At 36.8% G+C, this 20,360-nt stretch overlaps 1 protein-coding gene across 1 annotated transcript in view; it reads left to right on the top strand.

The window, feature by feature from the left end:
- Positions 1–14,247: 14,247 nt before the first annotated feature.
- Positions 14,248–20,360, top strand: part of thsd7ba (thrombospondin, type I, domain containing 7Ba) — a gene marked incomplete at both ends in the record, with an annotated part of 176,577 nt that continues 170,464 nt past the window's right edge. The window contains one exon of the mRNA XM_081368568.1: positions 14,248–14,401. Within this exon, the coding sequence (XP_081224694.1) occupies positions 14,248–14,401 (154 nt within the window). The remainder of the gene's footprint in view (positions 14,402–20,360) is intronic.

Raw genomic sequence — 20,360 nt, 5'->3', positions numbered from 1 at the left:
CATTTGCTTGATTGAAAATACAGTACAAACAATTAAATTGCGAAATATATTAAAATACAAAACAGTTATTTTATATTATAACATTTTTAAATGTAATATTCATGTGATGGCAAAATTGATTTTTTTTTTAGCAGTCATTACTCCAGTTTTCAGAGTCATATGATCCTTCAGAAATAAGTCTAATATGCTGAATTAGGAACATTTTAAGGCTGGAATACACAACTTTTGCCCTGATTTTCAGTCTGGACAAGTTGACTAGCCAAGGCTAGTTGCCGAAAGTCAGAGCCAATCTGCAGATTTGAGTTGACACATTTCACAGAAAATCGTTTAGTTTACATCTAGTCTAGGATATCTAGGATATCAAACATGTTTTATATATTGAGCCGATTTTAGAAAACGTATTGTTTTTGTTTGTCTCCTAGCAACAAGGCACACGTTTCTGCTTGAGTTTGTTCTGTTCAGAATGACTTCAAAGTCTGGTAGTGTGTGATCCTAAGTTGTTTAGTGCATGATGCCCAGTTTTTCCTTTTGTAACCATTTAAAAAGTTGGCAAGTGTGTGCTGCCTAGTATTTTAAAATCTGTTCAGATTTTTAAAAGTCGTGTAGTGTAGCCTATTCCAGCCTATAGGGAAGAAAAAACACTGACCTCAAACTTTTGATCTGCCATGTACAGTACAGTATGCATATAGCCACATTGAAAGCTTGAAATAATCAGGTTGAAATCAGTTTGAAATAAGAATTAAAGATAGGCTAATATAAAAAAAAAAATAAGCACTGTTAACTCCAGCATTATCAGCAACAGTTTAAATCTGCATTTTTCCCTCTCATTTCTGTATAGTTCCGTAAAAAAAAAAAAAAAAAACCTTTTTAAGCTCTAGAGCACAGATACTCAACAGGCGGCCCACGGGCCGCATCTGGCCCATCGGCATTAATTTTATGGCCCGCGTCATGCAAAAGATAAATGCACTTTTTTTATATTAGAATATTAGACAGTGTGATTTATATCTATGTATATTGCGGACGGTCTATTAATAAAAAATAACATTCATCATCGTCATTGTGATGTGTGTGGAATGTTTAGTGAGAATTTATATAGCTACTTGATAATGTACCATTAACTTGCTAAGCGCAACAATAGCAAAACAAGCAGTAAAACTGTCAGGCAACTTGTGTGTGCGGTGCACAATGCATAGCTCGTGCATTCAGAGCTGCGCACTTTCACAGCTGATCTCTACTGCAGTGTGTAATTGGCCGATGATCCTCTTAACAGCATAAAAAACAAAATTTATTTTCAAATTGTCAATGGGTTATAAACAGTAGCAAAAAGCGCTCCATCCAATTACAATTACGAGCTGTCAAACGTCAATGAGTTCACGACACTCTCGCACAACCTCCAGTTATAATCGGCAGTTTAGTTCGGAACGGGGCACAGCTCGCATGACAAATTGATCAAAGCTGCTTTTGAGCGAATTCTGACAAACTAAAAAGTTACATGTAGCCTACTGGGATAATAGTTGGCCTAGTATTAGTAGGCTAATAATAATAGCCTTATAAATTTGTAAAGCGACCCTGTATAATGTCATCTAAAGAAAACATAGGCCTATAATAAATAATTGAACATTTGATGTAGGCTAATAGCTATATATATTATAATATATAGGCCTAATCAATAATTGTTAAATATTTAAATATAAAGATAATATATGAAGAGCTCTTTTCCAAAACGTGATAAACGCCATTTTTAAAGAAAGGTTTGTGCTTTCTGTTTAAAGGTCTCTGTGAAAGTTTGAAAGTCTTTTAGTGCTGCTTTCAGAGCGCTCACGTCCGTAATGGAGAACTGTCACGTAACATTGTTTTTTCCTCATACATGCAAACTCAAAAAATAAAAGACAAAATACTTTAAAAAAAAATACAAACAAAAAAAGATTTATAGCGTTTTGGGGGAAAAAATTATGAATTTATAGCGTTTTGGGGAAAAAAATGTATGGATTTATAGCGTTTTGAAAAGAAAAAAAAATAACTTTGAATTTATCATCAACAATATTGTTGTTTGATTTAATAATCATTGTTCAGAATTATGCATTTTTATTTTCACGTTCAGTATTATTTTAAATTGGACAAAGACTAGCAAGACTTACCTTGAAAGGAGGTTTTTAATACTCTGTTTGAGTATGAACTCTTTTTTTTTTTTTTTTTTTGCTTAATATTAATAATTAATATTGCTAGAAAACTGTTAATCCACTTTTTGTTCCATATTTTTTTATTTTCATGTTCAGTATTAGCCTACTTTAAATAGGACAAAGACTAGCTAGAATTACCTAGCAAGGTTTTTTAATACTCTGAGTATGAGCTCTCTTTTTTTTTTGCATTAATATCGCAAGAAAAATTTCCAGATTGAAATTTTTATTTTATGTTCAGTATTACTTTAAATAGAACAGACTAGCAAGACTTACCTAGCAATATAGGTAATAAACTGAATTTCTATATAAGTAAAAACTGTAAATATTGTCATAAATAAAGTTTAACGATGCAAGTTGTAATTTGTGGCCCTTCACATTTAATATGGTTTAAATGTGCCCCCTCAGCATCTGAACTTGAGTACCCCTGCTCTAGAGACTTGTGATTATCAAATATCTCTCATTTTTGTATCAACAGTGTCTCCTGAAATCCCTCAGGCGAAATAAAAGTAGACACAAATGAGACATGAGTCCAAAATGAGAATGGGCTGTGAGAAACGTGGGAGATCTCTTTATTCTCTTGCTCTAATCTCTTTCAAGACTCTTATCTAAAAAATATTTTAGCTATTATTTTTTATGCCATTGGGTGTTTTCACCTTTATTGGACCGGACAGTAGGAGGAGAGACAGGAAGGTGGTCTGAGGGGCAGTTATGCCTCGATGTAAATATGCTGGCTATGGTTCTGACAGAGGTTTCTTTAAGCTCAGGATACTAAGTGGTGATTATCTTATATGTCTTATTTATGTATCAGCTTTGTCTTCAGATATCTTAAATTTTATTTTAGGAGAAACATTAAATTAAAATAAAATATTTCTAATATTGTACTGAAACTATCCTTTGAATACCATTATACATTTCAGAATATTAAAGGTTACTATTTTAACTTATCTTCAGTGCATTGTATATGTAGCACATTTTCCAAACACAGTAGAAAGGGATTAGATAAGTGTAAGATGTTTAGTAAGAGATAAATACTTTCTTTTTATCAAATGTGACACTAATGTACCAGTGCTTCATGGTTGTTGCGCAACCTATTATTCTTTATTTTATTCGTACATTTTGCATAAATATAGGTCATGATTTTCTCAATTAAATCATTGTGCAAGAAAACACTGTCTACTCTAAACGACTTCAAATATGACAATGCATGTATTGTGTTTGATTGAAATGAATGAGATTGAAGCTACCCAGAAGGGGAGAACAAGTGCTTTCATATCTCAAATGTTTTTGCTAGACATAAATTAGGTTACTTTAAAATCAATTTGAGACTTTTGCTTGAGAGTCTCCTGCTTCTCACACTTGTGTCCTGAGTAAAAAAAAATGCTAACGCTCTCACAATGGTCTCCTTTAAAGTTTTAGAAGATACCTTAACACCAGGTCTCTAGAGACCTAGAGAATAACCCACTTGAACAGAGGGCTTCAATCCTGCTCCTGGAGGGTCACTGTCCTGCAGAGTTTAGTTCCAACCCTAATCAAACACACCTGAATCTGCTTATAAAGCTCTCCAGGATTGCTTGAAAATACAAAGGCAGGTGTGCTGAAGCAGGTTGGAACTAAACGCTGCAGGACAGTGGCCCTCCAGGAGCAGGATCGAATACTTATGCATTAGAGCAACAATGGCTTATTTTTTTGCTTATTGCAGGGATTGAACCAGTATTCTTACAGTTACCAGCCCTAAACTTTGCCTACAATACTACCTGCTCCAATAGAGGAGTTTATCCCTTAACAACATCCACTTTCATCCTCATATCAGTCATTCCATTATGTCACTCATCCAATTCTTCTATTGCATGTAATGCATCATGTGTTTGCATTAAACACTAAAGTAATAGAGACACGATGGGACCAGCTCAAGACTGGAATGGAACAGCCAAGATCTTCCCATTTAAAAAAAAGTCCAAGCTAGCAGAACATTCCTATCAACCAACCCCCCAAAAGAAACTTGCCATTGGAGAGCTTGTTGAAAATGAAATCTTCTAGGCATTAATAATCCAAGATGGAGTCAACAGAAATTTGAACCTGTCACTCTCCATTGAGAGTTTTATGGGAAGCAATGTTCCAAGACCGATCCCTATATGCTATCTCCTCACCACTGGAGTGTGACTGAAATCGCAAGAATGAATCGATCAAGTTTTTCCTTGAGGTACAATCTCTCCCCCCCTCTCTCTTTTGCACTCAGACTGAAACGTGCCACATTCTTGAAGTTTGGGAAAGCCATTTTGGACACAATGGTGGGCACTTAAAAGCCCTGGGAAATAAGACAGAGTTCAGAGTTGGTGGAGGGAGGTAAAGCATAGCATTGGAAGTCAATAAATGACAGTGGGTTGGAGAGAATAGAAGATGGAAGGAGGGCATGGGGTGTTAATAGAATGAAAGAATCAGCAGGATAAGCTAGCCAGTCCAGCATGCAATGTTGACAGGTAATCATTGAATGTCAACCATGAGGAGGGAACAGAAGCAGCAGAACTCTCTCTTTACTGTTTTTAGTGTCTCTGATGGTGGATGACAGCTGATAAAGTGCCACAATAATCCCACAGTGATGACTGAAAATTGTGAAATGAGATAAAGCTATGGGATGCTTTCAGCTAAAACCCACTCTTGTCTTACTGCTAGTTGGTCAAATTAGTTATTAAGACACATTATTAACACAGTAGCTAAGTTTATGCAACTGGCCCCAGATGTACTTATCCAGGGCAATATAAAGACACTGTGTTTTCTGGTAAACTTATCTAAACATCCTTAAAATAAGATAAATGAACTTGGAAGCAAAATTGTGTTAATAAGACTTGTTTTCAGAGAATATACACGGCCATTCAAAAGGAGTCATTTTTTAAAATTATTTTTGAGAGAAGTCTCTTATACTTACCAAGGTTGCATTTGTTTGATCAAAAGTACACTAAAAACATTAATATTGTGAAATATTATTATATATATATAAAAAAACTGTTCTGTTTTAATACCTTTTCAAATGTCATTTATTCCTGTGATGGCAAAACTGAATTTTCAGCATCATTACTCCAGTCTCCAGTGTCACATGATCCTTCAGAAATCATTCTGATATGCTGATTTGCTGCTCAAGAAACATTTCTTATTATTATCAATGTTGAAAACAGTTGTGTTGCTGCTTAATGTTTTTTGTGGAAAAACACATTACATTACATGCCTCATGGTAACGCTAAACTCTTTTAGAAGTTTTGTGTCAGGTCTCCAGTGCTGAGCACCATTTATGTGCCGTCTGTAAGTCGTTTCCTCTGTAGACTCCAGACTGATCATTTATGAGGTTTGGGATGAGACATTGAGGCATTTGTATAGGTTATAAAACAAAACTAAGCCAAATTCCTCTTGACCACACCAGGTCTCCTCCTCAAAGCATGTGTTATTATCTGAGGGCTTGTTTTCAACTATTTCTGCTTTGTTTGTCCAACCTAAAACCCTCTTTTTCTCTCGCCCCTTTTTCAGCCCTGCTGGCTTCGGGACACTTCCTGGGAGGAATTTCCGCTGGTGGATACTTCATCCAGCAATCGCTAAAGGGTTATCTGTTCTCACGGTCGGTGATGGTGTGACAGACACATCTTTCATGCTCTGATCTTCCCGAGGGGGAGCCACTGAGGATTAGCTGGCAGATGATGCATCAGGGGGAGGAGGAAAGGCCGTGTTTATCTGCTGTCCCCGTGTCACAGAGAGCTTCTGAGGAGCATTCAGCTGCCAGCAGCATCAGCGGGCCTCAGCCATCCAGCTGTTCACCTCACTGCCACAGCTAAAGTGATGAGTCCCAGCCTTTCCTTTCAGGTAGAAACTGCCGTGTCCTCAATCTAATTGCCCAGTAGCCCAGTGGACTACTTGCGCAACTACTTCCGCATTCTAGTTAGTACATATCGGGGGTTTCCGGTTAGAGCGTTCAGAGCACATACATGCATAAGAATGCAGATTATCACTATGTTTTATGGCTGCCAATTTATTAAAACAATGAATAATTATCTATGTATTAATTATCTTGAACCTGCTGAAATGTTCCTATAAATATATTTTCTTTCCAACTGTGCATTCTGAATAATAAATAGGCTAAATATATTTATCCACTAAGCTGCAGCAGTACGATATACTCGTCTTCTCATTAACAGTTTTTTTCTCTTTCTAACATTTCATTCATACCTGTTGGGTTTACATTTTTAAATGAAATTGACTATTAAAAGGATTGCTTGTGTGCGCTGGTGTTTATTCCAGTCTTTTAAAATAGTTGAATGAATGAATGCTCACGAGGTGCCTGTAGTGATGTTAAATAGGCTAGGCTATTTAATCAATAACGCATGCAGCGTAGAGGAGAATGACAGTCAACTACTTTGAATATTATAACATTTTGGGCATAGACATGTTAATAGTGAAAGGACTGATATTGAACAATGACACAGAATGATTCAAATATTTTATCCAAATAAATAAATGTTCGTGGTTCGTACTGATGTTATTAATCTGTTCTCATACTCTACAGCGTCGCGGTCACTAGTTTAGACGAACACTGACACCCTGTTGTGAAATAATGGTGTATTTTTTACACCCTCTGCTTTCTCAGATCGGCTTGTGTTGGATTAAAAACGTCATGTTCCGATAAGTTTGGAAAATTCTGCGCACAGTAAACATCAGAATATACAGTACCTTCTCCTGTCAATAAAAATTGCCAAATTTTTAAATCTTATTGCGGACACTCGTTTTAGGTGGCGTTTGTTCAACTCAATGACCACAGTACATTGAAAGTAAACATAACCGGAAATAAGTGAGACGTACTATGTTTTCCAAACGGAAGTGCGTCACGAAGCTCAGTGCAAGTGGTCCATTCCCCAGTCTGGGCTCAACCGTCTTCAAGTCTGTAATGGGTGAAAGTACAGTGTTGCGTGAGAGGTCTCTGCCAAGCTGCTTTTCTTCTTTTCCCTGTGCAACTAGAACTAATGAAGAGAAATAGCAGGCATTTTGGGTCCCTGTGCTTACTGCATGTCACTTAGAGGAGACTTCTATTTATTCAATTATAAGACCGGTCTGACAAGGTGGTCATTTTAGTATGGGTCATATTATACTGGACTGCTTTTAAGACGGTGATTTAATTCAGAAATTTCATTGATAGATGCTTTTAACAAGGTTTCACTTGGAAATTCTATCATATATTATATATATATATATATATATATATATATATATATATATATATATATATATATATATATATATATATATATATATATATATATATATATATATACACGGTATATAGGTATAAGTATAAGTGCAGAATAAATTATTCTGTGTACGTAAGAGTCCAATAATGTTGGTTAATTAGATAAAATGTGTAGCTTTCGACTGGTCATATGATCTCAACATGGCTGTCCCCATTAAGTGACCCACTCCATGTAAAATACAGCCACTTTTATTGGGCTATTGATAGGGCTGGGCGATTTTTCTGATTAATTTGAATGTAATGTTTTGCCATGATTTTGATAAATCACGGTTTTGAATAAAAAAGTTAGCAAACTTTACAATTAGACATGTAAGCTGTGTCCCAATCCAGAGGTTGCATCGTTCAAAGGACACAGACTTCAAAGGCCATGTCTTCAAAGGTCACGAAGGTGCCGTAAATGAGTCCTATTTGTCACGACTTACACTACTCTGCCCTCTCTTAAAAAAAAAAAAATGTTTTTATCAAGAAAAAATCTACAGTACTTATAGTTCCCAACAAAAGTATTTTTTAGTGTAAACATGTTGAAGATTAGCAAACAGGTCGAAGACGATCGATCGAAACAGGTCTCGATTCATTAAATAAGCTATTTCCTCACAAAAGCTGTTTATTCAGCTGCCTCTACTCCATTGATAGCTATTTAAAAAAACGGTCTCTTTTCTTCTTCCCTGCGTACCGCCAAAGCCGGAGCGTTAGCTTTAGTCGTTACACTTTTTTGGTTAAAGGCTGCAGGCTTGACTCGCAGTGGCTTTGGAACACATCGGTAGTCGTGGCTGTTCACACAGAATGCATTATGTTATTGAATTGAAAAAAAGAAATAATAAATGCGGGCAGTGGAATTGGAAAAATACTAGGTTAATTAGATGGGAATTGAACTCTTTTTTTTTTTTTAACTTGAGTGCCGTGTTTTTATAATGCTGTTTCATGCGCATGAAGCTGCAAAAAACGTGAGATGTGGACGCCACCGCCAAATGTCTGTCTAGAGCATGTTTACATAGAAAACAATGAAAAAACAGCTCAGTTGAATGCAAAAACCTGTCAAGAACTACTATGTTTGATATCTCATGTTTGCATGATGGTGTAAGGCTGAAAGATGCTGTTATTTACTGTTTTTACAAAACATTTGCTGTTAGTGATAGAGAATGTGAAGCTGACGTCATTCTGCGTTGAGTTGTTGGTAACTGTCTTGTTTAGGTGCCATATTAGGAGGATCCACTGCCTTTCTGCTCGTGAGTTTAAGGCAGTGTTTTGAATTTCTGTCGTGATTGTGAAAAATGTTGCAATTGTAGGTCATTCAAGCTGCATCGAGAATTGCCATAGTAACTCACGACATTCTTCAGGGAGAAAACTGAACAATATGCTACCTTTTTTAAAGTATTAAAACTTTTTAATGAGGGAAAAGAAACTGAGTTCAACTTTAAAATATTAGTGTCAAGACAACTTCTTATTTCTCTCTTTCTTTTATGATGCCAGCTCGCTAATAAAGTGTAGGTAGAGGCTTATTATCAAGTTGTGTGCTTTCATGGTTTTATGGACAAATAAGGAAGCAGAAATGACAGGTGGCGTTCAAAGGTTTGCTCGGCTTGTCGAACACAAGCCAATTGGACGCATTACTGTATGGAAATTGAAGCAAGGGGAAGGCGTCTGTGATACAGTAAACAGGATTAGGAGCTTTTGTTTCCTTTGCTGTCAGAGCCAGTTGTGTCCTGCAGAGAAAGATCTAATGGAACGAGCCTGGCCGAGACTGCAATAGACCTGTTACAGACAGTGTCTACTGTGGGAGTTGTAATCAAACGTTAATTACCGGGCCCACCTGTTTACAGACGGATCAGCTCAGATGCCCTGTCCCATGTGAAGATTTGGGGTTGATCAGTATTCCACATTTCAAAAAGATAATGCTGTTTTTTTTTTTTTAGGCACATTGGTTCAAACATCTAATTTTGCTTTAGAGTTGGACGTAGGAATCTTTCCTTTTCATGAGTATTTTTAATGTACTTTAGGACAGGGGAGAAAAATAGCACTCAGGTTGGGTGGACATGATTGCTCATACTTTTTAAAACTTGCACATATTCCTGTGTGGGTCAATGCCACTTATTTTTTGTCCACATCTATTAAATTCAAAAATACATTAAAAATGTCATTAATACTTTCAGTGATTTTTAATGCAGAACCTGATTTCACCAAGTGCAGCATGTTCCTGGATCAACATTCCAATCAGTTTTGAGGGACACGTTTACAGTTTATGTTTCCTACCATTTTCTTCTGATTTCAGGGATAACATGGGTGGGGTTAATTTTAGGGGTAGGGATTGGGTTAGGATTACATTTTTGGACAGGAATGTTGTTCCAGGATCAACTTAATGCGTCTAATCCTACAAAATCAGGACAGATGGGAGTGGAAAGTTCTGCGCGTGATCTACTGACGACGTGCAAATTAAAGAATACAGCCGGATCGTTTCCATAATGACCAACGCAATCTACCAAGAGCAGAGCAAATTAGCATCTTTAAGACATGCTTTTTTGAGGCTTTAAACATGGTGCTAATACCAGTGAATTGACTAGCGCAAACCTTATATGAATCATTCAGATACTCTCCTCCCATAAATTTTGCGTCTGAAAGGGTAACTCCTGCAAATGCATATGCAATAATGTCAGAACGTTATGCAAAAAAAAACCTTGTCCACGTTTTTTCAGCACCAATTTTTCACTGCATGTCTTTAGTAAATCCTAATGGTAGGTTTTTAATGCCCCAAGAAGGTTTGCACTGATCCAAGCTGTTAGTAGATCTGGCCCTAAAAACATAAAGCCGAAAATGTGTCTGTAAAACAACTGTCCTGATATTACAATAATGATATATGGGTAACACTTTATTTTGATGGTCCCTTTTGAAAATTCTGTAACTACATTATAGTTATCTATAAGTCTATCTATCTATTATCTATCTATATAGGACTATAAGTATCTCTGTAACTACATGTCACCTAGCTCTCATTAGAGTATTAGTAGACTGTCTGCTTAATATCTCTGCTAACACTTTATTCTGATGGTTCCCCAGCAGACATTCTACTGACTATAAGTAACTTTGCAAGTACATGTCAACTTACAGTATTCTAACCCTACCAGTCTACTAATACTCTGATAACACTCTAATGAGAGTTAGTAGACATGTGGTGCAAAGTTACTTAGTCAACAGACTGTGTTAGAGGGACCATCAAAATAAAGTGAAACCGATATATGTATAGAATATTATATTGATGATAATAATAATAATATAAGAAATATTTTAAATCCTCATTTATATGAGGATAACTTAAAAAAAAATCTAAAAATGTTAAATATGTAAAAAATAAATTAAAAAAATCCTGTATTTAAACCACTTATTATTACATGCAGGAAAAAAACAACAACAACATAAAATAGGAAATGTAGCCTAGTTGTCAAACACAAAAACCATAGCACATGTAGATGTAACACCAGATCACACAGCAAGAATGGTGAAACGCCTTCTGTTTGATGTTCCTGTGAAATTCACTGCCTCAGCTAATACTAATAAATTAATTCCCATGTGCTTCTTTGAAGATATATTTGAGCACATGACTTTTCACACCAATCTGATATATAACCCACCTAAACTAGAAAGACTTTCAGCCTGCTGACAAAGTTTGCTTTTATCCAATTCAGCCGGACCCCTGCATAGTGGTAACAAGGAGAGACCTGCATGACCTACAACCCTATGGAATTTGAACCAGTGCATATTTAAATTGGATGGTTTGTTACCCATTAATGGCAGTATAAATGAAAATCTGAATGAGTCCATGCCTCTGCCTGAAAGAGTTAGGGTGTGTGCTCCTTGAGAAAATCTCGACTGTCATGAATCCTGAAGCGCAGAAGCTTTCTCAGGTTCTTAAGACTGCACACTGTGTTCCAGTCTGAGCCCACAAGCTTTGTTTGACCTAGTTATTCTAAAAAGCAGCGCAGGACTTTGACGCATTTGATTTCCAGGATGGCTGTGTCTGGTACGGCGGGTGATAGGCACATGCAGGAACGCGTGTCAGGATTCACATCCTCCCTACGGCTGACAGGTCACGGAGAAAAGGCCAAGTCCATCATGCTGAGGTTTTTCAATGTTTGCAAGGCTATATGTAACCTTTTGTAAATCTTCACTGTAAATGTTGAAGTTTTATGTTATTTGTGTTTTGTATCTGCCAGCATGCGGGATTACGGTGTACATTCCTACACCATATTTATACGCTTGTTTGTGTGCTCGCTGAACTGTGTGTGTCTGTCTACAGTTTGCGTATATCTGGTATGTCTATAGATAAGTATAGAGGATAAAGGAATAGCTTAAGGGAATTTTTTTTTTTTGCATGTGTTATTTTATTCCTATCTCTGAGTAAAATCTGAATCAAAATACTTTTGCAAAATAAACACCACTGTTTTTTAAAGAAATGAATAGTTTTATTAATCAAGGACACTTTAAATGGATAAAAAGTGACATACTTTTTAATGTTACAGAAGACTTCTATTTCAAATAAATGCTTTTCTTTTGAACTTTCTATTCTTTTTTTTTTCTTTTTTTTAATAGAATGATTTCTGATGGACCATGTTGATATTTAAAACTGCCAGAAATCACAGAAATAAATTACATTTTAAAATATATCAAAATAGATTTTTTTTTTGTTTGAAGCATATTAAAATATATGTAAAAATGCTACTGTTTTAACTGTATTATCAAATAAATGCAGCCTTGGTGAGCATGAGACTTCTTTCAAAAACATTAAAAAAATCTTACCAACCCCAACATTTAAATGGGGTGTACGTACATTTGTGATACAAAATAGGTAATTTCATAAATAAAAAAAGAAAATAAAAAAAGAAAACACATACACACACACTTGTCTGGTTTACTATCTTTGTGGGGACTCTCCATAGACTTAATGGTTTTTATACTGTACAAACTGTATATTATATCTCCTTACACTAACCCTACCCCTAAACCTACCCATCACAGAAAACTTTCTGCATTTTTACATTTCCAAAAAAACTCATTCTGTATGATTTATAAGCTTGTTTACCCATGGGGACCTCAATTTAGGTCCCCACTGCCACGAGTCCCCATGAGTCTGTCTGCATTCAGGTTGAAGTCCCCACCGGGATAGAAAAACAGGTACACACATACACACACACACACATACACACACACACAAGTGACCAAACTTATTTTCTGAAGATGGTATATCCATTTTAATAATTGTTCACTTGACTATATATTGAGAACGTATTCATTTCTTCAATATTCTGTTATTTAAAACTGCAGTGTTTTGCTGAAGTACAGCTCTTATTAAAATTTGTTTAATATATATATATATATATATATATATATATATATATATATATATTACGTGAAGATTTTGAGAGACAGATGTTTTGTCTCGATTCTGAAGGAAAGCTGACACAGTACAGTACAAGTCAACATCACTCATTTATTCACTTAAATAGAAATGTTAAACTGAAATATGTTTTCAAAAATTGAATGATGCAATCCTAAGCAACCAGCTCTAGCCTATTCAAGAGGATATCTGTGTATACCCTTTTGAAAATATCTAATTCTATCAAGACATTTACTTGTGGCAGCAGTTAAAGGATAAGAGATCTTTTTTCACTCCGTCAAGGCCTCTCACCATATTCCTCTCAAATCAGATTGTCCTGCAACACTGCCGAAGCAATGAAATAAAAATCTAATTTCCCCAAATGAAATCAACCAAAAACCAATTGGGAGCTGCAGGCTTTCCCTGAGAAATCACATCAGAATAATTCCACATTCCAAACACATATTTTAGTCCGATAGCAATTCATCCATCAATACACCGATTCTGTCTAGCAGCCTCGAACAGATCGTCCACAGGTAATGCATTGTATGCCGTTTCCATAAGAGGAAAATCAATCAAAATTTTAATTCAGATAATACTGTAATACACTGGTCTGTGCAGAGCTGTGTCCCATATATGAAACAATGATGCTTTAAAATATAGAGATCCCCATTTCTTGCCACGGAACTGGCGCGAATGAATAACCTTGGTTTGTGCTGCCGAGCTGTATAAATGAGTTACTTTCCCATTTCGGTTTGTCAATGGAGAAGTTTATTACATGTGAGAGGCATAACGTGGATCCGGACCATTGAATATTTGCCATTTAAATGGTGTGCAGATTTCCATCAGTCAGCGCGTGACAAAACAGACTGTGCGTTCAGGCGGTAAAAGACGTTTATAGTTCAAGATCAGCTGTTTAAATTGTGAATAGTACAAACACAATAGTGTACAACTGCTATCTCTGAATGTTTGCAAAAAAAAGTTGATCAAAGTAAATCAGATATGCATTAAAATTCCCTTGGACAGTCAGTGATTCCAGAACTAATCTTTCAGCCAAAGGATATAAATTACAGTGGCGGGGGACAGAATTAAATGAGTTGCAATAAAAAGGTGTTAATATCCTCAATTACTTCAGGGCTGAAAGACCCAATGCTCTGTCTGTGTTTACCGTGGTATTTACCGCATCAGTGCATGCAGCTTTAAGACTAAATGATCCTGATCCTGACACGTGTGCTTGATTTGACGTCCTCGAGGATTAAATGACTAGTCAAACGTATGCCGGTGATTAATGTAATGATTCCCAAGAGTTGTTTAATATGCTTGGCTGGTGTATTCGCTCCCTAACAGGTAAGAGAGCATAATCACCATTGTTTGCTTTGTTTTTTGTTTTTGCAGGACTAAAAGTGGACAGGACGTCAATGGGCTGGACTATGATTCTAAAAGATGACTTTGGTGTAACGGGCTGGACATGGCGTGTTGGGAAATACCTGCTGCTCTCTATGTCTCTCATTGGAATGCAAGTGAGGTCGGACCTGGAATTTCCAAAGGACAGGCACTATACTTGGAAAACGGGTAATTGTGTTGTCTATGATGTCTATTCCTGTGATATGGAGATTTCTATGCTAGATCTCTTTTTAATGGCTCCGCTTTGATGTTTCTTCCTCCTGTTAGCATTACACAGCATCCATCCATCCATCCATCCATCCATCCATCCAGGATTTTATCTCACTCGAGCTCCGATGGTGTTGTTTATCAGGAACTAGCGTAATAAATTCCTCCGTGCCGTTTCAAACATTTCGTCATGCTGCTTTCTTACATCTAATGTTTAATTATTACATTGCTGTCTGAGATGCGGCCTAGCAGTTAGCGAGTTCTGTTAGTGCAAAAATTCTGTTTTAATTTACTTGTTGTTCCAAACCAGTTGCATAGAACACAAAAGAAAATGTTCAAGCCGCTCTTTTCTCAACCCTTGCTTATTGGAAAAATGTGCCTCTACCTACTGTATATTTTTGGAAAACTCCAAAGATTTACCTGTACTTACAACCTGTACTTACATATCTTGAAATGTACAGAATTGTGCAAAATTGTTACAAGAAGATTTCCACTAAAACACTAAAAGTTCCTAGAGACACAGCTGGCAACCTTATTCATAAGTTTAAAATTTGTTGTACCAGAGGACCTTCGAGGGTTTTGAAGAAAAAGCACAATGTCATTATGGGGAATAAAATGATTGATCAGTGCAACTAAGAAAAACCCTCAATTTACTGCCAACGATTGTGAAGATGGCCTGATGAAAGGAGGAAAAAACATTTCAATGCAGAGTATAAGAAGAACACTAGACAAGCATGGCCTTCATGTTGGCACATCTTGTCGAATGCCACTCTTGACCAGAAGAACATAAAAGGCTGATTTAAACATGCTGAAATTAAATAGACCTGTGGAGTTTTGGAAGAATGTTTTATGGAGTAATGTGACCAAATTTTTTGACCTATGGATCAGCTGTATTTTTTGGGAAAGCTTATGAGCAGAAGAACACCATCTACATGGTCAAACACAGAGGTGGTTCAGTCTTGTTATGGGGTGCTTTGCTGTAGCAGGAAGTGGAAATCTTGACTGTATGAAGGACATCATGAATTCTTTGAAGTATCAAGCCATTTTGGCAAAGATGGTGATGCCTTCAGTGATCCCATCCCAAAGTATTCATCCAAATCTACTGAAGCTTAGTTCAGGGATCAGTCGTAGAATGTTCTTGAGTGGCCTGTACAGTCTTCAGATTTAAATCTCATTAAAAATATTTGGTGGAATTTGAAGAAAGCAGTGGTAAACCAAAGATTATCAGTGATCTGGAAGCTTTTTCAAGCTTTTTTGCAGTAGAGAGGTGATAGAAGCTTCTCAACACTTTATTCGAGGTTATATTGGCACTTTATTGGCAGTGTTTATTGGAGGTTATAAAGAATAAAAGATTCTGATAAAAAAATATGACTTTTGGGGGTTGAATAGCTTTGAACACGATTGTTTAGAGAAAATTATAATTTTTTTTTTCCATTTCTCATCAACTTTACATCCTCAGAATCACTCAAATGTGTATTAATACACTTTCTATAATAGTTAACTGATGCCTTTGTTGAATTTTTTTCATACAATTTAGTTCTTGGCAGCAAAAAGTCTTGCAGGTCAAGTGGGTTGAATATTTTTGATTGCAATTGTATGTTAATAAATACTTATTTTAATGTGGTTACTTGAACAATGCTATGATGTTGTGACCTCAGAACACTTTTACCATAGTGTATGATTTGTAAACTAATACATTTTGATGTTAATGGCACATAACCAGCTACATATGTATGGCTTTTCAAATGTAGTAAACTTGCTCAGTATCTCACCTAGTACAGCATTGCACTCATAATGTGAAGTGCTCGGGTACGAGTCTCTTGAAAATGTTTTTATCTCACGATTGCTTTTGTTCACACTGTTTGGTTAGGTTTAGGGTAAGTTTTAGTGTAGTCGGTATGTTATTTTCAAATGCAATTGAGCATTAACCTTTTAGTGCCACACACCAAGTCAGTCATCTTTATTTATATAGAGCTTTTTACAATGCAGATTGTTTCAAAACAGCTTTACGGTGATAACAGAAAAATAATGCAATAAAGTTTGTTTCGGCTGTACAGCAGATCTAGAAGAAAATTGTCCAGCTTAAGTAGGTTCAGTGTTGATTCATTTCCGTTGTAAAAATCATTAGGCCAAGTTATTAATTTAACTAATTCAAGTAATTAAGTTCATTTATCTATACAGCAGCTCTTGAGAAAACAATAATGTTATCGTCCAGCTCAGTTTAGTTCTCAGACAATGGCGTCATTGCAGGCAGATCTATAATATTGTTGAATATTAAGACCAGACATTTCATTTCTAAACTGCCGCAATATGTACAACAACTTACTACATATAACATTGCCAGATTCACGTTCATCACGTTGAACATGTTTGACAAGCAGCGTGGTCATTGTGCTATTTCTTTTCCTTTAGTTTTGCACTGACAAAATAAGTTAGACGGGTTTGAAATGACATGAGGGTGAATAAATGATGACAGCATTTTTATTTTTGGATGAAAAATCCCTTTAATTGCATTGTATTGACTCGGCGCTCTGTTTGCATGTGTCTTTCATCCGGTCCCTTTTCCCCCTGCTGAGAATCCCTCATTCACACAGCTCCCAACATCACAACGACACTGACATCTTACACTAGAATGAAAAACTCTGCCGAGTTTGATCAAGAGGTCCTGTGTGGAAGTGGGTCTGTTAGCATAATATATTCTCTGAGAAAGATTTTCCATCTCTCGCTGAACAATGACAGGCCCTACTGCAGAGAACGTAATCACATATAATGATGTATATAGTAATCTATTCCTAGTCCTCAAAGCTGGAGTAATTACCTACCATTATGTCTAGCTCAAGATTTATGGTGTTTGCCAAGGCATTCTGAAGTAAGGCAGGATTTTTTTACATGTTGTGCTCAGTTTCACAAACAAGAAAATCTGATTCCGACCCTTAATCTCTCTGGTTCTGTCAGAACAGGTCTGATTTTTCCCTCGCTGCAATGATTGATTCCAGATAAGGACTTTTACCCTTGGCGTACACGACTTTCTGCAGCTGTTGACTTCGAAATATTTGATAAATGAAACGCAAAGGCATGTGCATTCCATAAATGATTTAAAACACCCATAGGTGATTCAGTTTGAGCCTGATTGTTACCCTAGCTTTGCCTCCAAGAGGCAGACCTGCAGAATGAAGCAAAAAGCCTTCGGAGTAGCAAACGCAGAGCGTCGCTCTCAGATCAGCAGTGTGGAAAATGAAGTAATGAATTTAAACTCACTGCCTCAGATGTTTTCTCTGTCCCGGTGAGTGCGGTTTAAACCTTTTTTGTACACAAAGGCCTCATTGGCTTTATGATCAGCGCTTTCATGTGCTTCTCCTCAGCGTGGCGATGGTACGACTGAAAAGATAAAGAGATTGATGAACTAAACTTGAAAAGGCCCGTATGCAGAAAGAATCTAATCAGATCATCGCGGGCGAGGCTGTGACATCTCTGCTGAGCAGTGACGGCTGATATATATCGCTTGGAAAAATGAGAAATCGCAGCACCGAATACAATCTACTGCTTTCTGGTGCGAGTTGCACCAACAACAGGCATTGTACGTGCATCTGATATGTCTATGGCCATTAAGATCAACATAACATTTTTATGGAAAGGATTATCATATGGTTGGGCCTATTAGCAGTGCCTTACAGAGCATGAGAGATATCTGGTGTGAATTATTAATGACTTGATTATAAAGTCAGCTCAGTTCCACTTTGCAGAGTTTGAATTATTACGTTGTAGTGATGGTTACTCTGTGGGGTACTGGCTTTTATCATGTGGTTGGTGACAGTTTTTTTAGCTCCATTCTTCAGCTAGTCTGGAAAACATTGCCTTTTTATTGGTTCATATGGCTTTACGCTTGACGTAATTGGTGGCCTATAATTCTTCTAGGCATTTAACCACAGGCAGAGCTGAGTTCAAATGAGTGTTCAAGTGTTATAGGTGAAACCTTTTACTCAGAGTTAGCAGAGCTGCGTGACTCTTCACGTTATGGAGAGCTGAAGTGTGCTTTGGGCTTGACCTTCATCACTGTCTGAGAAACGGGGGTGGGGGGGTACCCAAGGCTGTGGGTAATGGGACGATCATTTAGCTCCTTAAACAAAGCACTCTCATTAGGGCCTGTGAGGAACAATCCCTCCTGCTCCATTTTTCACCAGCGACTGCCTGAAGAGAGGGAGAATGAATTGATCAGTGATTTTACTCTATGCAGGGTTTCTGCGTGTCATTTAAAATCAAGGAATCTGAAAACGTGAGCATTATTTCACATTGAGCCATCTGAATGGGCTTTTAACAAGCCTCAAATAATGGTTGATATATTTAACATTGTCAAACCTCATGCACTGGGAATATTTGGCTAACCGTTTTCAGCAATGACTGTTTTCCTCCCAGTGCTTCAGGAGACATGAAGATAGTATCAAAAAATAACAGATAAATGGAAATGCAGCATATGCTGTATTTCAAAGTTTGAACTTAATTGTTTTTTAGCTAATGTGTTATTTTTTCAATATTAAAATTATTTTATGTTTTCAGCCCACATTTCACACTGCGAATGCTTCATTAATTGTCTAAATATTGTTTTGTTTTTTTCTCTCATTGAAAGTCCAGATGGTCTATTTTAATGAATGCTTCACTTTATGTGGCAATTTCACATTTACATATCTTCAAGACTGTACAGTTGTACCCTTTACGAATGTTTGAATGTAACTATATTTACAATTATGCATTTGGCAGATGTTTACATCAAAAGTGACTTATATTGCATTCAAAGCATGCATTTTGCAAGTTTATGCATTCCCTGGGAATCAAACTCTCTATACAGGGATGACCACATAGCTAATGAGTTTGGTTTCAAACTTCTTGCATGAGTTCAACACCATAAACACAGACATATAGACATTTTATTACAGACAAAGCATTATGAAATCATTTACTTACAGTTTGTGATGCAGCTGCTGTCAGATCTAATACAGCTGACTGCTTCATCTGTCAACAAAAGTTTCTTTGCGAGCTGTCTATTTGCTTCTTTTAAAAAACAAAGTGCTCCAAACAAACATATAATCCGGGACACCATAAAAATAAACCATCCACTTGTTCCTGGTGCCGGGACCCTTCTGTAGTCTGTACAGAGACGCAAATGAGCTGTTTAAACTGTCAAAGCAAACGTTCTTTACTCTTCCCTTTTTCCTGTTGTTGACAGACTCAGGCATGTAGAGTATGTGTGCAATATAGTAAATTATGCTTATTTGGCGTGCTGTTGGGTTCCGAGCTCAGAAATTTGGCGCGAACCCAGAGTATTCCCCCTCCTTGACTGAGAAACAAAACCAGCCAATAGTGAGGTGATGTGGTGGTGGAGGGATGCTGTGAAACTGTCATGGGACAAAGGTGAGGGAAGGCTATATTTATACCGGCTTCCTCTTGTGCTGATTGGTTGATTATCTGAAAGTGCTCCTCTCGAACTTTGTTACATAAAACTTCATGAAGTGGGTGGGGCCTATATTGCAATTATGTACAAATATTCGTTGATGCCTTGCTCTGGAGGCAGTCATATGCAAATGTATTTGTCTGTGTGACATCACAGAAGATCAAGGCAAATTTGATTTCTCATGTCATGACCCCTTTAAAAGAAAGCTCTATAATGAACAAAATGCCTCTGTATTGATATTTTGCTCTGCCTCTTGTTTTGCCTTCCTAGCATATCAATTGTTATATATGATGCAATATAAATATGTCAGCAGTTGCACCATTACACTGGTCCTAGTGGCGTCTGATTGATCTCGCTCTCAGATGAGTTTTTTCTCCAACATACTGTGAAAGGTTTCATTGCTGGAGTCACGTGTGGTCTTAAATCCGATGAGGCCTGGTTTGATTTGTTACACCATTACAGTTGTCCAGTTTC

Source organism: Scardinius erythrophthalmus (assembly GCF_964197995.2).
Source record: "Scardinius erythrophthalmus genome assembly, chromosome: 6".
NCBI classification, from domain to species: Eukaryota; Metazoa; Chordata; class Actinopteri; order Cypriniformes; family Leuciscidae; genus Scardinius; species Scardinius erythrophthalmus.
This window is presented reverse-complemented; position numbering and strand designations above follow the sequence as displayed.